The sequence below is a fragment of the Balaenoptera borealis genome (genome assembly GCF_965194805.1).
Source record: "Balaenoptera borealis genome assembly, chromosome: 5".
NCBI classification, from domain to species: Eukaryota; Metazoa; Chordata; class Mammalia; order Artiodactyla; family Balaenopteridae; genus Balaenoptera; species Balaenoptera borealis.
In genome coordinates this window covers 123686275-123706505 of record NC_138862.1, presented here as the reverse complement: position 1 = coordinate 123706505, position 20231 = coordinate 123686275, and the positions used below count along the sequence as shown (strand labels likewise).

The 20231-nt window shown below is 38.4% G+C and overlaps 1 protein-coding gene across 8 annotated transcripts in view; it reads right to left on the bottom strand.

Moving 5' to 3' along the window:
• Window positions 1–10115: 10115 nt before the first annotated feature.
• The window catches only part of XRN1 (5'-3' exoribonuclease 1), a 99497-nt gene continuing 89381 nt past the window's right edge, over window positions 10116–20231 (bottom strand). For 4 of the 8 annotated variants that reach the window (XM_082393764.1, XM_082393765.1, XM_082393762.1 and 1 more), the window contains 4 exons: window positions 18609–18722; window positions 18411–18513; window positions 15552–15712; window positions 10116–15069 (listed from right to left, as the gene is read on the bottom strand). In XM_082393764.1, the coding sequence (XP_082249890.1) occupies window positions 14770–15069; window positions 15552–15712; window positions 18411–18513; window positions 18609–18722 (678 nt within the window). In that variant the 3' untranslated portion in view covers window positions 10116–14769. Of the gene's footprint in view, window positions 15070–15551; window positions 15713–16073; window positions 16113–18410; window positions 18514–18608; window positions 18723–20231 lie in introns of all 8 variants that reach the window. The other 4 variants (XM_082393759.1, XM_082393761.1, XR_014245136.1 and 1 more) reach the window with 3 other exon arrangements.

Here is a 20231-nt window from a genome sequence, read left to right as displayed (position 1 = left end):
TTGTTTGGAGTCTTAAAACGTGGCAAGGAAATTGGACAGATATTTTTTAAAACTAGCCAAGTGCCCCAAATTCTAAGAACTGTTTCTCTTTGTCTAAAAATCTCAGTGATGACCACAAGCAGCAACAAAGCTTCATTGTCTGTCTTGACTGCGCTGACTTTTGACAGCTGGGCCAAACGTTGGGAGCCAAAGGCTTACAAGCCTCTTAGTATCAGTTACTAAGCTTTAATGGTCAATTAGAGTGTGAACTGATGAAACCCTCTAATTTGGTAGAATGGATTCTTTACTGCCTGAGAGGGACCACTCTGCAATGTCAGTGTCAATTTCCCTTCCCAGCCAATATTGGACCGTGGTCTTTGTAGCCTCCTGGTTTTCCCTCTTCCTCCCCTTTCACCGCTGTTGGTGTTATCGGTCTTAAGAAAGAGCACAGATCACTGCACAGTGGTGTACTCACTATGCAGTAATAGTATTCAATAGAAGATGAATGATTCACGGTACATAAAGGAAAGATTATTGGAGCAGAAGTGCGGCAACCCTAGACCTGGCTCCGCTGCTACATAGGTGTGTGACCTTGGGCACGTCACTTAACTCTGCTGAGCCTCACTTTATTAATCTCTACAACAGAGGAGGCAGGCTGAGAGTTTCTCCAGGCAAGTTCCAGCCCTAAGACTCAACTGCTAAATGTAAAAAGTACTAATTTCCAAATGACATTTATCAAAATTGTAATGTTTCTCCTGTTGGCTTTTTTTCTTTAATGTTTATTTATTTATTCGGCTGTGCCCGGTCTTAGTTGTGTCATGCGGGATTTTTACTTGCAGCATGAGGGATCTTTAGTTGCAGCATGTGAGCTCTTAGTTGTGGCATGTGGGATCTAGTTCCCTGACCAGGGATTGAACCTGGGCCCCTTGCATTGGGAATGCAGAGTCTTAGCCACTGGACCACCAGGGAAGTCCCTCCTGTTGGCTTTGACTGATTTTATTTTATTAGTTTTTATCCTTATCAAGGTTAAATATGTACGATGTAGATAGAGCCCATGCTCAACAAGGCTTATTATGAAACAATACCCCACCAATCCCTACATTTGTCCCTCCTCAGAAGCATTTAAAATCTTTTCTTTTGAATCTGCAGAAGAGTTGAAAGAATAGTCTTCAGTGTTCTTACCTGAATAGTCCTCATCGAAAGGGCTATTGTTGACATCTGACCACATTCCCTCTATCTTTTTCTATGCTTCCTTTATGCCAGACCATCTGAAAGTGGGAGGCAGGTACATGACACTTCACACCTAAATACAACAGTGTGTGTCTTCCAAGATTATGAACATCTCCTACATAACTGCGGCATCATTGCTGTACCTGAGAAAACTGACCTTAATTCAGTAACATCACTCATATTCAAAGAAGCCCATTGAGCCATAAAGTGCCTTATAAATGTTATTTTTTCCTAACCTAGATCCAATCAAGGTTCACACATTGTATCTGACTATTAGTTTTCTTGAATCTCTCCCAGCCCTCCCTGCCCCCAACCTCCCTTGGAGAGAACAGGTCAGTTATCTGGCCTGGATTTATGCTGTAAATCCCACATGTTTCCCTCTACTAGAGTCAGGGCAAGCATTTTTGGCAAGAATACCACATTGGAGATGTTGAGTCCTCCACTGGCATCACATCAAGAAGTATAGAATGTCAGTCCTTCCCTACTACTCTTGCAACTGTTGCCAAGCTTGACTATTTGCTTAAAATAGTGACTGCCAAATCTCCACACTATGAAGGTACCTTCTCCCCTTCTGTACTTAATAAGTAATCCATGGAGTGATATTTTTGAGACTGTGAGAATCCAGTTTGTGAGAATCCTAATTTAGGATTTTTATTTTTTTTCTGTTCACGGCATGCGGGATCCTAGTTCCCCAGCCAGGGATTGAACCTGCGGCCCCTGCATTGGAAGTGTGGAGTCTTAACCACTGGACCGCTAGGGAAGTCCCTAATTTAGGATTTTTAAATTTCTAATCATTCTTGAGGTGGAGGTTTCACTAGTCAAATGTAGAATTTTCCACCTATGGACCATGAGAATAATAATAATATGGTGTTAGGGCTGAGAAAGATGTGAGAGGTCTTCTCGGTTAATTCTTTTATTGTTTTATTTCATTTTATTGTAGGCAGTTACATTAAATTTTCTTTTCGTGTTTCCATTAGTGACATATTTTATCAGTTTGGGGCATGATCTACTGACGTTCACCATGGAAGAGTACACACACATTTCCATCCGCCACCACATATGTGCACCCTTTCCATCTTCCTAATACAGTTATAACATGCTTTTGTTTAGATGACTATTTGGCTTCCATTATTATAATCACATGTTTTAACATGGTTATTATAACCATAATCCACAGTTGACCCAGTGTATCAGTACTATGCTGTGTCTCTTCTGTTTGCCTTTCCAGATTCACTCTTCACCCGTCTCCATTCTGCTGTGTCTTGGGAGGCTGATCTGCATGGACTCCGTCAAAGGTTTCCCTTGCCCCATGGTTACTCAGTTGGGTTTGACCAATAGAAAGCACCAGCAGGACACTGGAGGGAGAAACAAGGAGGTCATAGTATATGTTCCCCAGCTCCTGCCCTACTAGGTGGCCATGGGTTAGCTGCTTAGTTCTACAAAAGGTCACAGCTCTTGTCAGGCAACACCCTCTGTCTCTTTGGAGCCAAGTAATGGCATGTTCTTTTTGCCTTTTTTTGTCCTGGAGTGGTAACAATTCTTATTTGTTATTAGTCTTTTTAGTTTTCCTAAGTCTACCTACACCCTTACAAGTTTTTAGTGTCTTTATTAAGGTCTCCTGAATTATGCTATCTATTTTCTGCTAGACCTAAATTATGAATATTTTCCTTTCCTGCAAGACTTTTCTATTTTCTCTGGAGTTAATATTTAATCTGATATTTCTGGTTTTCTATAAATTTATTATTAATTCAACCCAAGTACCTTTTATAATTTTATAAATCTCCCCTTAGGATGTTCAGAAACATCAGGAATTTTCTCAGTTTCATTTTCTTAAAGCCATCTCTTCTGGGGCTTTCTAACTTTTTCCAGTTTGTACTAGTCAACCTCTAGACCTGATGGACAGCTTTCATACTGAAATCTCCATTTGCTATCACTGAAGAAATTACCTTGTGTGAATTAGATTAGAACTTCTCTTTCCATCTGGTTTAAATCTTCAATCTTGGGTCACATTCTCACGTTGTTAGTGCATATCTTCTAGTAGTTTCTTGAGAAAGGACACTTAAAAGTTACATTATTTGAGGGAATTCCATGGTGGTTCAGTGGTTAGGACTACGTGCTTTCACTGCTGAGGGTACAGGTTCAATCCTTGGTTGGGGAACTAAGATCCCACAAGCTGCGCAGTGTGGCCAAAAAAAAAAAAAAAAAAAGTTACATTATTTGAGACTTTTATATTAGAAAATGTCTTTATTATATCCTAATATTTTATCAATACTTCGGCTGAGTATAGAATTCTATGTTAGAAATTATTTCCTTTCAGTATTTTGAAGACTTTGCTCCACTATTCTCTAGCTTCTGGCACTACCTTTGAGATGTCTTAAATCATTATTACTCCTAATCCTTTGTATGTGATTTTTTTTTTTCTTGAAAGCTTTCAAGAGCTTCTTTGCCTCAGTATCTTAAAGTGCCATGATGATGGACCCTAGCATATGTTCATTCATTGCTGGGTAGTTGAGGAAAATTTCAATCTGAGGTGGTTGCCAGTGGTTGAAAGGAGGAGAAATTGAAGAATTTCTAGCTAATGAGCATAAAGGTTTTTTTTTTATGATTTTTTTTCAATTTTTTAAAAAAAATTTATTTATTTTATTTATTTTTTTGCTGCGCTGAGTCTTCGTTGCTGCACACGGGCTTTCTCTAGTTGTGGTGAGCGGGGGTTACTCTTCGTTGCGGTGCGTGGGCTTCTCATTGTGGTGGCTTCTCTTGTTGTGGAACAGGGGCTCTAGACACGCGGGCTTCAGTAGTTGTGGCACGTGGGCTCTGGAGCGCAGGCTCAGTAGTTGTGGCACAGGGGCTTACCTGCTCCGCGGCATGTGGGATCTTCCCGGAGCAAACCTGTGTTCCCTGCATTGGCAGGCGGATTCTTAACCACAGCGCCACCAGGGAAGTCCCGAGCATAAAGTTTTAGTTAAGTTCTACATGAATTCAGTTTAGAGGAATAAATTCTAGAGATTTGCTGTACAATATTGCATCTACAGTCAACAGTATTGTGCTCTATACTTAAAATCCTGTAAAGAGGGTAGATCTCATGTTGTGTTCTTACCACAATAAAAGAAAAAACTTTAAAAATGCCTTTCTCACAACACTGTGGTGAGAGTTAAATGGCAGAATGCTATAAAGCACTTGGTCTGTAAACAGTATTTACTATTGTTGTTTTTATGGACTGGAGTCTGGAAGCAGGAAAAAAAGAGGACCATGTCAATAGGCTAAGCTTGAGAAGAAGAGAACCTGCATTAAGGTAAGGTAACCATGAGGATGGAGAGAAGAGGGCAGATATAGGAGATGACATTGCACCACGACTTGCGAACTGCGCGTGGCGGGTGAAGAAAAGGAGGAATCAAAGATGACTCATGCGGTTGTGACCTCTATTATTAGCAATAAATGTAGAAATATCACATGATGACATTTCAGGCCAAAATGATGACTTCCTTCACTTAGTGGTGCTAAGGAAGTGTCATTGGGAAATTATCATCTGACAACCTCAGAGATACGGGTTAAGACTCCACTGGTGTTTGATTAAGCTATTGAGATGGGGAAAGTTGTTTGCGTGTGTTGAACTCCGGAAGCATTTATCTAGCAATGGTGAACGACAGCTTAAAGAAGAAAAGCAAAGATCACGAAAGCTGCATTAATAATTTGTCTCATAGGGACTTCCCTGGTGGTCCAGTGGGTAAGACGCTGTTCTCCCAATGCAGGGGGCCGGGGTTCGATCCCTGGTCGGGGAACTAGATACTGCATGCATGCCGCAACTAAGACCGGGCGCAGCCTAAATAAATAATGTTCTCTACTTTAAAAAAAATAATTTGTCTCATAGCTTATTCTGCAATGTGTGCAGACCCGGGGGTTTTAGCTCCCAGACTCCTTGCTATGGACACCCTCATTTGTCTGATACTGCTAATTTGAGCTTTGCATCGTATTCTCAGTCAAGTCCCCTTATGGGGACTCATCTGATTATCACCCTGTAATGTTTTTTTTTTTCTTTCTGGGGAGAAAGAGATGAAATCAGTGAGCTGTGACTAATATCTATTGTGCTTAAGCAATCGTCTTGTGTGCTCATTCCCCAGAAGAGAAACATACATTATTTTGCAGCAAAGGAAGAGAGCAAAATTCCCCGTCAAAAGTCCCTCTTTGGCTGGAAATCATGTCAGCTTACTTTTAAATGTTCTGATTAAAAAGAGAAAAAGAAAACTGACCTTGAGGGTCCTGAATGAGGTAGCAGCCTTGTGTGATAAATACGCAGTCACCTCTATGTGAAGGGAATAAAGTCTGTATGCTGGCTGAGTCCTGGCTTCTCTTCTCCTTCCTTTGGAGTCCTTCCCTGGAAGCCTGGGTTTCCTGACAGTGCCCAGCCCATAGTAGGCCCTCAACTAATACTTGTGGAACAATATCGAAGCATCTCCTTCAAGCAGTATAGGACGTTTTCCCTTCTGCACTGCCAGCTCCACTAAATCTATCCCTGGTCCCTGCTGGCACTCCCTCCACTAATTTCTTGCCCTCTGCCAGAAAGCTCACCTCTTCTGGTGCCATATCACCCCTTGCATTCCTTGAGGAACACTTCTGCCTCAGCTATGTGTGGGGATGCCACAATGGCCTGTTAGTACATGTCACAGGCCCAGTAACCCGAGTCACAGGGGTGGGAATATACTCCTGGAATAAACCTAACTCAAGAATCTCTTCAGACAAAACTGCAACCAGAATGCTGTATGCCCGTTAAGTTTTGCTGCAAGTAGGCAAAGCCAGCTTTGAGATAATGCTCTGTTTTAAAAAACATTGATTCATTCATTCACTCTTGGCCACATTCCTTAAAAAAATATCTGCTATGGAGGGACACAAAAGCTGGCAAGTTTGTACTTGGAGATCTGTACTGTCTTTACAACCTGTCCAACTGTACTGCACACGAAGGATCTTGACCACAAATTTCCTCATGTCAAATGAAATAAAGATAGACTTATTGTCATAAATGGTCGTTCCTGCCATTCTGGTGCTGCAAACAGCTGTCTCTCTCAGGGCCGTTGCTCCAGAGGTTTGAGTTGGATAGGGAAAGACCTGGATCCATTTGGGGAAGCTATCGACCATGATGGCTTCCTTGAAGTCAGTCTGGATTCTTGATGGAGCTCTTGGTGCTGCCCTCCCGAAAAGTAGGGACCCAGGATAGTTTGCTTTGGCAGGCTGATATGCAATCCATTCTCTTACGGTCTTTTCAACCTTAAGTACAATTCTAGGCCATTTTGAGTGATTCCTTCAGTCAAATAGTCTTGGATGTCCTGCAGGATAGGTAGTTTTTCCATAAAAGACATCCTTTCCAGGATAGAGAACCCTGCTGACATCTAGCAAACTGGGTTCCACAGGTAGTTTGACCACTGCTCCCCACTCATCCAGTTAGGTGTCATATTGGTCATTTGACAACCTGAGCAGTACTTCCAAAATTTGTAGGAAATGCAGCCGTATGTTACCTAAACAATTAGAAATTAATTTCAAAAGAGGAAGTAAACTAGAACATGGGTTTGGGGATTCAACAGATCTCTTCTGAATTCCAACTCAGCTGCATATTGTATCTTTGGGCAAGTTAGCCTTTTTTGTGTCTTACTTTCCTTTTTTGTGAAATGAGTTATACTATTTTTATATTACTATTGTTTGGAAGATTGAAAGTGTTATATAAAGTGAATGGTACCTAGCAGATAGCCCGTAAGTGGTAACTGCTATTATCACTGAGCCTGGAGCACAAACCTTCAGTGCTATATTCATAGAGACATAATTAATGATGTGACTTGTGCCTGTGAACAATAAATATTGCCCTGCAACCGACATAGTGGAGAAATTCCCAGCCTTGGCCATCATGCAAGGGATATCTCCATCAGTTTGTGCCCAGCTGTCTTTTGTAGAACATAATGTTCTAACATAATGAGCAAAGAGTACCTACTGTCATTCAGGATTTTGTGATTGAGGCTAGCTCTGACTCCATGTGATACATTCTTGGTAAGAAATAGGAGTTTGTAGGACTCCCCTGGTGGTCCAGTGGGTAAGACTCTGCGCTCCCAATGCAAGTGGCCCAGGTTCGATCCCTGGTCAGGGAATTAGATCCCACATGCATGCCACAACCAAGAGTCTGCATGCTGCAACTAAGTCCACACACTGCAACTAAAAGATCCCGCCTGCCACAACTAAGACCCAGTGCAGCCAAAATAAATAAATAAATATTAAAAAAAAAAAGAAATAGTTTTTGCTCCTGCTATCCACGAATATAGTTGCAGAAGTCATGTTTGCTTGACATTCTAGGACGTGTCATCAGGCTGAGAAAGACTTCTTGGAAAGAGCTCGTATTTCTTAGATAATAAAGAAAGTCAGCAGGTCATACACGGGAGGATGTGGGAGAACGTTAATTGTCCTCAGGAAGGCTTGGATCTATTGTGTTGTTTCCAGACCAGCTACGCCATGAATTGCAATACGCCAGAGAGAATCTCTGGTAAAATATTAATATGGGTCACCCTGAGAGGGTGATGCTGGAAACTCTGATTCCACATGTCTTGTTTCTCTTTGATACCCAACATACTGAACAATATAGGAGCTTCTTAGAGTTAGTGCAGCTGCACCATTCTTACTTGGATGACTGAAACAGCTTTCTGTTTGTCTACGATTTCCACTCTCTCTAATCAATTCTCTGCAATGCCACCAGTTTTCATTTTGAAAGCAAATAACCCCTACTTACAATCATGTAATAGCTCCTATGAGAACAGCTTTTAGGGGTATCTTCACATCCTGATCTTTCTTGCTCCGAAGAACATTGCTCCACATGAATGGGCCGTGGCAGCCATGTTTGTGTTAGTTGATGTTACTTGCTTACATGGAGGTGGACATCTGATACAAACTTAGCCCATTTGGAGTTGAGATGGAGAGATGCTAGTCCGAGGCTGGTTGCTGGAACTAAAGCAATGTACAAAGGGAATACGGAAGCCTTGAGTGTTAAACAGAAAGGCAGAGGTGAGACTGGAGAAGTTAGGTATCTATGTTTCTGATAGCTTTCTTGCTCTTGGTCCAGGCCCCTTTGAAGCTCAGCTGTGTTTCTGCCTTTGGATTCTAGGTGGTTTTTGCACATCCTGGACCACGAGAGAAGTCCCTGCAGGCCTTCTTTTATGTATGAACTATGAGGACTGACTGCCAGCCCAGAATGTGGTTGTTTCTTAAGAGCCTGCCTTTGACAGGTCCAAATTTCCTCATCAACCCACAGTCCAGTAGGGGTAGCCCCTCTAGGTGACCTGTCCCCCACCCCCAAATATAGATGTTGGAGCAAAGACCTGATCTACAGAGAGTCACAGACACTATAGAGCCCACGGCCCCGTGGAGAGGAGACAGAGAGTGAATTGGAAGGTAACACCTCAACTAAGGTTCAGCTCCTGAGAAGCCTGCTTGTATTCTCTGAGATAGCCCCATATTCTTACAGCAAGTTTCCTTTTCTTAAGCTAGCTTGAGTGGGTTTTGGTTTGTTTAGTTTTGATTCTCAAGTAAAAAAACTGACACCAAGGTTGGGGGAGCCCAGTGATGCTACAGAGTTGGGGCGGACGGGGGTGGTTACCGTGGGGAGCTGGCGGTCTGGGGGATGAAGTGGAAGAGCAGCTGGCGACGTCTCCACTGGTGATCCCAGGCCTCGTGCCTTCTGCTGCATGCAGGCGGCCAAACACCGTATCACAATGTGACCACTCCTTGGGGTCTTGAGTAAAAGTACAACAGTAGAGACAGACTCAGGTTGAAGGGGCAGAGGTGGAAGCAGATTTAGTAGGTAGAGATTCTCTTCCCTCCTTAACCCTTTCTTTCCAACTCCTTCCCACCCCTACCATAGAGAGATTTTGGTAATATGCATAATAATGCATTGGAGTTATATTGTGAGACATGGCCAATTAGCAAGATGTTAGTCTTGTAGATTCCCCAGTCTTACGAGTAAGAATTAAAGCCTCTTCCAACATGGCTCTGTAAGAACCTTCCCCTTGGTAGAAAAGATAGAGGGGATCAATGGCAGGGAAAAGGAAGAAGAACAGAAAGAGAAAAGTCTCCCAGATGCCTAAGTGAGGAGTGGGGACTCTGCACGAACTGAATACTGGAGAGGGACTCAGTGGGAAAAGCATAGAGGTATTTGGCACCATACAGGACTCTGTGTGTTTAGGTACATGTGACAAATCCTTATTTACTAACATCTGTAATATACCTGCTATGTACCCAGTGCTTTAAACATATTAACCATACAAGGGGTGTTGTTTTCTTCCTTTAGGAGATGAAGAAACTGAGGCTTAGGTATTACATAACTTGCCAGTCCTAAAATGAGAATGATTTATTTACAATTAGAAGTAGAGGTAGGATCTGAACAGTGGGCAACAGAATCTATAGTCCGACTTTCTCCACCAATCGTGCTGTCTAGTTTATGCTAACTGACAGTTTCAAAATACCAGTATAAAAGGATATGGGGTTTGGGACTTCCCTGGTGGTCCAGTGGGTAAGAATCCGCCCTCCAACGCAAGGGATGCAGGTTTGATCCCCGGTTGGGGAACTGAGATCCCACGTGCTGCAGTGCAACTAAGCCCGTGCGCCACAACTACCGAGCCTGCATGCTCTGGAGCCTGTGTGCCACAACTAGAGAGAAGCCTGCACGCTGCAACTAGAGAAGCCCGTGCACTGCAACAAAAGATCCCACATGCTGCAACGAAGATCCCACGTGCTGCAACTAAGACCCGACACAGCCAAATAAGTAAGTAAATAAATAAATATTTTAAAAAAACTTGCTAAAAAAAAAGGATATGGGGTTTAAGTGAATACTGTAATGTTTCTACTTTTAATATCACTGCAAACATACAAGAACAAACAGCTTATGAAATCATTCTCAAAGGTTTAATTAAAATCCATATAGCATTTAACATGTATAGATGTTTAAACTCTTTCAGTGATTCATACATTTTAAAATCCTTTTGCACAACATTTTGAAGCTACCTTCATGCTAGAAATGTACAAATGTACAGCTTAACACAAAAATACATTCGGAGTCCATTCCAATGCAAGTTTAAAACACTTTAATTGCAGACAATGTAAAGATATTTAAAAAACAAAAACTACAAAATGAGCACATAAAAGTCTTCCCTTTTGAACTTTTAATAAAATACTGCTCTGTATAAGATCTAATGAAAAATTCCAGTTACTTATAAAATACTTATGTGAGGAAAGAAAGGAATTAAGATATATATGTATGAATTATACTTACTTACATTGTTTAAAAGAACAAAATGTTGGAACACTTTGATGATATAGTATACTATCTATTACTCATATATCAAAATAGATGAAAACACTCAAAGAAGCAACTGGGTGCAGGCAAAAGAAAATGTACGACACTTAAGGCAAAAAAAAGCCCCCAAGCTCCAAAACAAACAAAAAAGTCCTTTAACTCTAAGGGAAAGAAAGGAATAAGAGAACTTAAAGCAAACTGAGGACCAAATTCTCATTCTTATTACTTTATGAGAAAACAGTATGAGGATTTGGCTCAAATTAGTAAAACATCTACAGAAACTTAATTATTTGGCCTGGGCAATTTAATAGTATACCAATTGCTGAAATAATAGCAATAGGTGTACTGTTGAAAAAAAAATTAGTTTTTACAGGTTTAACTGCGTAAAACTTTATCTGTTGGAAACCAGAGTGTCCATCATGAATTGCACTTGAGATGGCCGAATGCGACTGAGCAAGGCATTACTGCTGGTTCACTGACACACACACACACACACACACAAACACAAAAAGCAGCTATGGATTGGTGATATTCTTAACTACGAAAACTATTTTATACCTGTTTTTTCTCTCCCTCTAAACAAAGGATCAGTGGTGTTGGAGTTAAGTTGGTGAAACTTCCGCCCGCCCCCGTTCTGTCTGTCTCGACGCTGTCTCTCACTGCTCCCTGGCAGGAGACGGAGTGGTCTGACGGGAATCTGAACCAGCTCTGTCTGAAACATATTCATTTCTGGAATTTTAAGCATTATCCTAACTAGGAAAGGAAGCTCCTGCAAAAAAAAACACTGTTTCACTGACAAATCTTCTGGAATAAGAACACTGCCAGTTTGAGTTCTATCACTGTCTCTAAAAAAAATAAGGGAATTTCTGTGATTCATTTCTTTTTAAAGGTTGAGAATGCCTGTCATGGTCATTCCTCTCCAATAAATTAATTCTCCTCCACAGTAAAAACACAATTTGGAAGCAAGATGGTACTAAGAAATATAGCAAACTCAAAAAGCTGGCAGAGTGTACACAGTTGCTTTAAAAAAGGGCCTCTGGACAATGAGATGAAGCATATTACAATGAACTTCAATGGACAGCTGGACACTCCTAGCTATCTTAAAGGTATAAATTAGACAATCACTATGAAAATGTATGATTTATTAATACAAATAAAACAGATGATTTAAAAGTGAGTGAATAAAAAAGACCCTGCAACTTATCTATTTCCTTGACCTAGAAAGATATAGTCGAAAAATGCAGTGTTGGATAGGTCTTATTTAACTATTTCCTTCTTCCAACTGCCTCCCTCTCTGACCCCTCCCCCCAAAATCTAGATTAGTTTGAAAAATATCAGTCTAAAACCAGAGCAATTACCTGATTACAGAAAAGGAAATAAAAAACAAAAAACCTGCATCAAGAGTTTTTCATCTCTCCCACCAACAGGAAAAAAAAGATCTCCTTATCTTTTTAGTTCTAAAAGAACCACTTATCCCTCTGAACAGCAAGGAAAGTCTTAAACTGAAACCAAGACACACACAGAGGTGAAATTAATTTTTCAGGCAACTGAGTCTCAGACGTTTAAGACTTGAGTCTACATGATGTTTCAGTCAGTTAATACAGTCTATCTGTAAAATTATAAAGCTCAGGTAACGTAGGAAACGGTGAAAAGGAACAATGAGACTGAAGGACCAATATTCAAAATTCACTTAATTTGCTCAAAAAAAAAAAAGGAAAAAAAACTTTACTGAACAAGGATATTTAGAAATAATGTTTCAGCGAGGAGAGGAAGGTTTAAATACATTTAACTGCTCTTATTACGTGGAAACATGAAGTATTTTGGGGAACCTGCTCTTCTGTGCCCTATACAGCCCATGGTTTCCACAGAAAGGCCGCAACAGATTCAACAGTTGAATGGGCATATTTCTAAACTCTGGGGTATTCTGAGTCTGCACCATCCAAAAAAGGAAAAACTGTTAAGTTTCCCAGTCTATTAGTGGATCTAGTCTCCTCAAGATTGTCATGAGATAAAAACAGTCTCTGCCTCTTATATCCTCCCCAGAGAGGGCACATCTACTGCTCTCAGGCCCACATTTAGAATAGGTGTACAAGGTGAAGAGAATATAGATGAATGCCTGACACTATCTAGTCATTATGGAGCTCTCTTCCATTTTAATCTCTCTTTAGTCTTGACTTTTAGAATAACACATTTTTTAAAAAGAGAAGAAAGAATGAAAAGAAAACACTTTTACTGCCTATCCGCCTAGAACTGTCAGCTTGCTTTACTTGAATACTGAGGAAACATCCTTATATGGGTTCAGTGGCACTGTGCTTACCAAAATTTCTCTTGGAGTTTTCAGAAGACGGCACATGCTCCTTCTTCTGGGCTTTAAAAAAGATGTGGGCTGTACACTGTTTATAGAGTGGTCACAGAGCAATGATGAGTGAGGCAATTCTTGAATGCTGGAGTTTGTAAAGTTACATAAGGTGAAAAATATGATACACTTTAAAGTAGTAAGAGGTTGACATAATCTTATCATCACAATCTTTTTTGTATTGTATGCCCCAAATAGATGTTCCCTTAAAAAAAAAAAAAAAGTTCGTGAGGCAGTAAGGACAAACACTGAGAATTACTTGAGCCTCATTACTCAAGATCCCATTACAGAGAAACAAATATTCCCCAAAAAAGAAATTCTGGGAACCAATGAACATCTGAATCTAGGAAAATTAACAGAAAATAAAATCACAGAAACTCACATGACTGTGATAAATGACAAATAATGAACATTTATCTCTTACACTAAAGGCACTACTAATATACAAATATCCTATTAACATTTAGAGAAACTCTAACATTTAGCAGTTAGAGAAAGAAATCCATTTAATCCAATAGTAGCATTTTTAAAAACAAACAGACGAAGACTCATGGCAGAGTTTTCAGTGAGCCAAATGAAACTAAATATAATAATAAGCAGTTCCATACAAAGATCGTTGTTCCTACTTTTAAAAAAGTATGATAACTTACTTCCTTAAAAATATAAGCATATCACAAAAATGAAAGCACAAACATACATATAAAAACTCAGCCCCTGGTACCACTGAGACATTTTCATAAACTCTAAAATAATTTCAACAGCTACAGCTTGAACAATACACACCCACACGTGACATGCAAAGACAAAATGCCAGAGTCCCTGGGCAGTTCAGCATAAAGCTAAAAATATGGAACGAGAATGAGACGGGCACTTGTCATATAAATAATGTACAGTATACACTGATGGTGCCTGTGCACACCTTGGAATTTTTTAAAAATTTAGAATTTCATCAGTTCCAGGAAGCACTACACATGGACCAACAATGGAGCTCTCATGTATGTTTAGGTAAGCAGGCAAAAAGCTATACAAATTGATAACACAATTTATTTTAATTAACAACATGATTAATATTTTGTACTTTATTCTATTAGAAGATTAATTTGTAATCATTATACCCTGTAGATTTTGAAACTTAATTTTATTAGAAATTACTAATGCTGGTTCTTGAATAATCTAAAAAATTGTCATTATTTACTCAAATCTAGATTGCTATTTATAATTCTAAGCAGTTAAATGAAATATTCTGATCAGTATTCTGAAGTTGCTTTGGTACAAAATTGAGAATGAAGCAAAACTGGCAGCACCACCACAAGTGTGATCACTTCACAGCAGGTCCAAAGGACCCTCAGATATAATAAAACATAAGTTAAAATACCTATAAATAAGAGCCATTCTCCTGACACTTCTGCTACATCATTAAAAAGAGAAATAAAATCCACATTCAGTAAATTATACTTGAGGCCCAATTTTCATGCTCCATTTAATTATCCCTCAATGATAGTGTAAAAAATGTTTATAATTATTGCAATATGATGTCTAATTCATAGTTTAGGATGCGTCTAATGATGAAGCCAATGGTTAGAGTGGTACATTTGAATGCTTAGTCCACTGATATCATTTTAACACAAGGTTGAATGTAGTCTTTTTTTACAGCTTTATTGAGGTATAATTGATGTAAAACAAATTGCACATACTTAAGATGCACAATTTGATGTATAGTCTTTTAAATAGCATGAAAAGTGCCTGACAACTAAACATTTTAAAAATTTTAATTGAAATATATTGTTTTAAAATAGTACACTGTAATTTTTTATGAGACACAGATATGGATTTATAAAAAGGTGGGAGGAAAGGAATGAAATTAATTTAATTCCAAGTACCAAATTTATTCAGAAGGTTTAGAAACTCCAAAATTGACAGCCAGTTTTCTTGATTTTCTTCTTGAGGAGCTTGGTGTTGACTTATGGTGAGACACACTATGGCCTGGGGAGGCAGCTTCAACTTGAAAAGGAGACGCAAGTTGAGTAATCTGAGAGGACTTTAAGGAAGCTGATAAACTCTCCTGTGGAATCACTTTGGTGACATCAGAAGACGCTGACTGGCTAGTCTGAAGTAGGGTGGCTTGACAACTCTGGGCATCCTTGTTCTCAAAGTTCTTTTTGCTTGCAACCCTTTTTTTAGTTACCTTTGAGGAATAAAAGCATCATTAATTAACAATGTAGACCAAAAAAGCTAGTGTCAGAAAATACCATAAACCATGCTGCTAATACTTGTCAATCACTGCTGACTTGTGACTTCCACTTACAACCTCCAAACCAGACTTTAGAAATTCAAGGAATATGGTTACAAATAAAATATTTAAAAATTATCCATAACTTAAATATAAAGAAAATTCATATTCCTGATTTTAAATCCCTTTGTTCTAGAAAAGGATGTTATTACTTGTTGCAATTATTATTATCTATTAGAACACAAACTCAGACAGCAGGGAACAGGTCAGACTGGTCACCACTGGTCAAAATATATTCTCAGTACTCAGACCAGTAATGAATGGACTTCTAGTTGGCACTGAATAATTACTGAATATACAAAATTTTATCAATGGTCTTTGAGCAGTGAGAAACTGATTCTCTTAAAAAAATATAATAATTCTCTTTCAGGTCTCACCTGTAGAGGTATGAACTGATTGTGCACACCAGCTGGCATTCCTCCAGCCATGGGCATGGTCCCAGCATATGAAGTATGATGGAAGGGCTTCCCAGGAACTGGCACTGGTGGTCCCCATGGCATTGAGCCAAAGAGATGAGATGATGAGGGCATTATATTAGCTGTTAAAAATCATGGAAAAGCTGTTTTAGTAAAATGGTATCATAAAAGCCTTGAAATTTAAGACCTCCTTCTGCTACCCTTTTTTGGCTTTTTTCGCTTTGGCAAAGGGCATATACACTTAATTTCTGATTACCCTTGCTTACAATGTTCAACCTCAGGAGCCCCTTAAGGACTGTGAATCATCTACAGAAGTCAGCTTATCATTATGCTGTCTGGCCTACGAAGGCCAATAGTACCATATACTGATATAAGCTTTAGGAATATTTGTAATAATATTTTAAAAAATAATAAAAGGGTCATGAAACTGTCCCTTGGGGGAGAAAAGCCAGGGCACAAAGAGAGAAATCTTAAGAATCTCACCTGCCCCCAATGCTAAGTTGCTTCCATAGTGATCCCAGCCTACAAAAAAACCAAAAAAGCTCAAGTCTTGAAACCTGATCACTTTCATATAACATGTAGAATCTTTTTCCCTATTCTGATATTTGTAATTCAAGAATTTTAAAAAAAATTTACATTTTCTTATTAAAAGCGCCTTGAATCAGTGGTTCCCAAGACTGATTTGTGTATCTGAATCACATAGGGAGCTTATGAAATACAGATTCCTGGGCAAGGCTCCAGACCTAGTACATCAGACTCTGAGGGGCCCAGTAATCTGTATTGTTAATAAGCTCCACAGGTGACTCTTCCGCAGTCAGCATCAGTGCAACATTTGGGAACTACTGCATTAAACAATGACAATCGAGACACCAGCACATTGCCACCAAAGAAGGTATGTACTGTGCTCAAACCTTCCTTTTAAAGAGAGAAAAAGGCAGCCAGAATTATAAGACAGTATAGCTTAACTAAAACTCAGCTACTTAAAAAATGTTTGGATCAGGAGAGAAGAATCATAATATATTTCAATGTTATGAATTACAGATGTAAAAATTCCAGGATAAAGAACAGTTTTAATATGAAACACACTAGTAAGATTTAGAAAATTATGTGCAACTTTGGTGGCAGTTATAAGACCAAGAAAATCTATTTAAAAGATGCTATAGTAATCTTATGCATAGGTCAACTCAACCATTTCCCAAAATCACTGTCCTAAATATAAACTATATTTTTCTCCATTGGGACCCTTTCATACCATAAAGTGGAAATCTATAAAATAACTTTAAAATCTTAATCTGATGCATAAGTTGTTTTCTCCTGATTAACATTCAAATCTCATGGCTTTTATATCATATATTATTATTGGAACACTGGAGAGCACAAAACCAAAAGAACTCCAATTAAACTTTAAAATTCTAGGTAGGTAAAAATACACTAATAAACATGATATAATAATGAACGTAAACATAATAATCAACATTAAAAAGGTAAAATATCAAGCTATAAAATATTGACAATAAATGGGAAAACAATCATTCCTTTTAGATAATATATTCTCATAAGACAAATCCTTTTTGAGAGAAGCTTGTGGGCAGACCTTTAGGTAACCTGCATGAACTAATTACTTAAAATTAATTGATATATAGTTGCTGGATTCATTTTTGAAAGTGAAAAAGCAGTTAAATTAGATTTTCCAGGTTATAGTGGACTTACTACCTTGAGCTATATGAAAACTTCAGATCCACTGTGCCATAAAAATTTTATGACTAAACATTGTTTATACAGGCAAAGGAATGCCAGTGTAGTACAGTAACAAAATTGTGGGCTTTGTAATTAGATATATTTGCTTTTGAATGCTACTACTGCTACTTAGTAACTTACGACCTTAGACAAATTGAATTTTTAAACAAATCAAAGTAAAGAGAATTATACACATACATATCGTAATAAAAAGGGTTTTCAACATAATATAGCAGTCATCTGGTCCATCCCAGGTTTAACTGTTTTAGCTGTTTATTTCCAAACTGTTCAATAATTTGCTTATACTGCTAGTTGATTTTTCAATTTTAGGCATTTTTAGACTTCCTGTTATGCTAGATCAAAATTCAGTTCTTTTATACCACCCCTCACTACTTACCCTGTCCTCCCAATGTAAGTATATTACAATGTTTGTTTAAAATTATAAAGTGTTTATGATATGTGACTGTATAAATATTATTACTGCAAAGCCAAGTAGGGTACTCTGATTATGGTTTGTTTTTTTTTTGTAAAACTTAAAAAAAAAATTCTTTTAAGAGTAATTATCTTTTAAAAGCTCTTTAGTCTTCTATGTACCTATCCTTAAGGTGAGAGAGTATTAAGAAACACACATAGAGTAAGTTCAAAATCCCCTCCGCTCTTCATTTCCCTCATCACCAAGGGCAGTTTCTTTCAAATCCACAGCTTCTTATTCCCTTCATCTCTGTTTTTTCTTCCCACACCTCCCCCAACTCCCTACAACCACCCCCCCGCCCCCCCGCCCCCCGTCCCTGTGTTTTTGATGTCTACCTTAAACCCAAATTCATGCATTGGCAGCTACTGGGCTGCCCAAAACAGAGAACAGTCCTTCCTACTCTATCTAGCCACACTATAGACTGTAGGAGGGCAAATGGTATTTTTAGATGAACCTGCAGGCTCTGGTTTCAGGCTTACTTCTCACAACTCCTTAAATTACCTAAACATTCTGGTAATTTTTTTGGTTTCCTCAAAATGATGCTTCTTAAAAGAACTTTCTAAAAACAATATAATTCAATAACAAATACTTAGAAGAGCAAAATACCTTACCAGTAGGTTGGGGAAAAACTGGAGGAATGGTTCCAGGTGGTACAGCAGGAGGATAACTTGGAAATATTGGTGGAGGCAAAGGGAAATTCACTCCTAAGGAGCCCTATGGAAGTATTTAAAAGTTATAAAACAATGCAACAAAAAACATCGAGAGGGATTAATTAAAGATTTAGTAGAGAATTCATGGACAGTTCTCACCAATTGTTGTAAAGCAAAAAGTGCAGCTTTTTCCTTGGCTTCATTTTCAGAATGGCACTGTGGCCCATGTACCAGTAAGCCGTTAGATAATTTTACCTGGCAAACTGTCATTGTCTAAAAAAAAGAACAGGAATGGTTATGAAGTTATCTGTCCAGGAAGTCGACCTCCTCCTCCAAAGCTTAGTTTAAACAAATGGAATAATTTCATCTAACATTTTGTAAAAAAAAATTTAAGAATTCAAAAAAGGACTATCAGCTTAAGTTCTGGGTTATGATGCAAAAACTTTACAATTGTTGCTTTATCTTTCAATGTTTACAAAGTTAAAATGATCTCTAAGCTAGTTGAAGGACCAAGCATCATAATGTAAATGAAAGCCAGCAAAACTTTTTTCTTTGTATCTCAGATCAGGAAACTAGGTTTTCTACTTGTTTTGTATGTAAGATTTTATTGGAACACAGCCAAGCCCACTCTTATGTATCACCTATGGCTGTTTTCATACTGTAATTGTAGAGGTGAGTAGTTGTGACAGAGACCATATGGCCCACAAAGCCTAAAATATTTCCTATCTGGCCATTTATAGAAAAAATCTGCTGACCTCTGCTTTCCACCATCCTTTAAATAGCACATATTTCGCTAATATGAATTAACTGCTAAAATTTAAAAGACTCAGGGGTTCTGACTGATTTTATATTTAAATGATAATTCTTTACAGTATGTGCTTTTCTTTTATAAAAAAGATTTTTAAAAAATGTTACTTTTTCAAAAGGTAGCCATTTTTATGTAGTATTATTAGTTTAATCATGCTTTCTGCTTTAGGTGAGAATGTGTCAAGAATCTGGATATAAAAAGGAGAAAACAGCCTTCCTGCCGTGGTTCTCAAGGTGCAGTGTGGGGATCCTGGAGGTCCCTGAGCCCCTTTCTGGGGATCCTTGAGGTTCAAACTATTTTTATTATAATATGAAAATGCTATTTGCCCTTTTCACTCTCATTTTCTCATAAGTATACAGAGAACAAAAAGTTCATTGATATAATTTCAGATTCTACATTGCACTAACTTTTAAGAAAATACCATGTTTTAATGTAGTATCAAAGAATATCCACAGTTATATGAAAAGGCTATTAAAATTTTCTTCCTTTTTCCAACTATCTATTTGTGTGAGGCCAGATTTTCTTCATATATTTCAACCAAAACCACGTATTACAAGAGATTGATAGTAAGAAGCAGATATGAGAACCTAGCTTCTCTATTCAGCTAGAAGATGGATAAGACTTGCAAAAAAGTAGAGCAATGCGACTCTTCTCATTAAATTTTTTTCGAAGTCATTTTTAATTAACAACATTAAAATTGTTTTTTTCAGTTTTAATTTTTTATTTGGTAAATATGGATATAACACAAGTAAACAAAAGTTCTTTGGGGTCCTCAAAAAAAAGATGGGGAGTTTCTGAGACCAAAAAGTTTGAAAACTGCTGCTGGAGAACAAGATCCCTAGCTCTATCAGTCTGAAGAATCTTGCGAGGCTACCTGCTGCCCAGGTTCCTCTATCAGTTTCTCTGAGGGGTCTGGTTAGGCATAAATGGAAGACCCAGAGTGAGAGGTATTAATCTATGCTGCTCATAAAGTC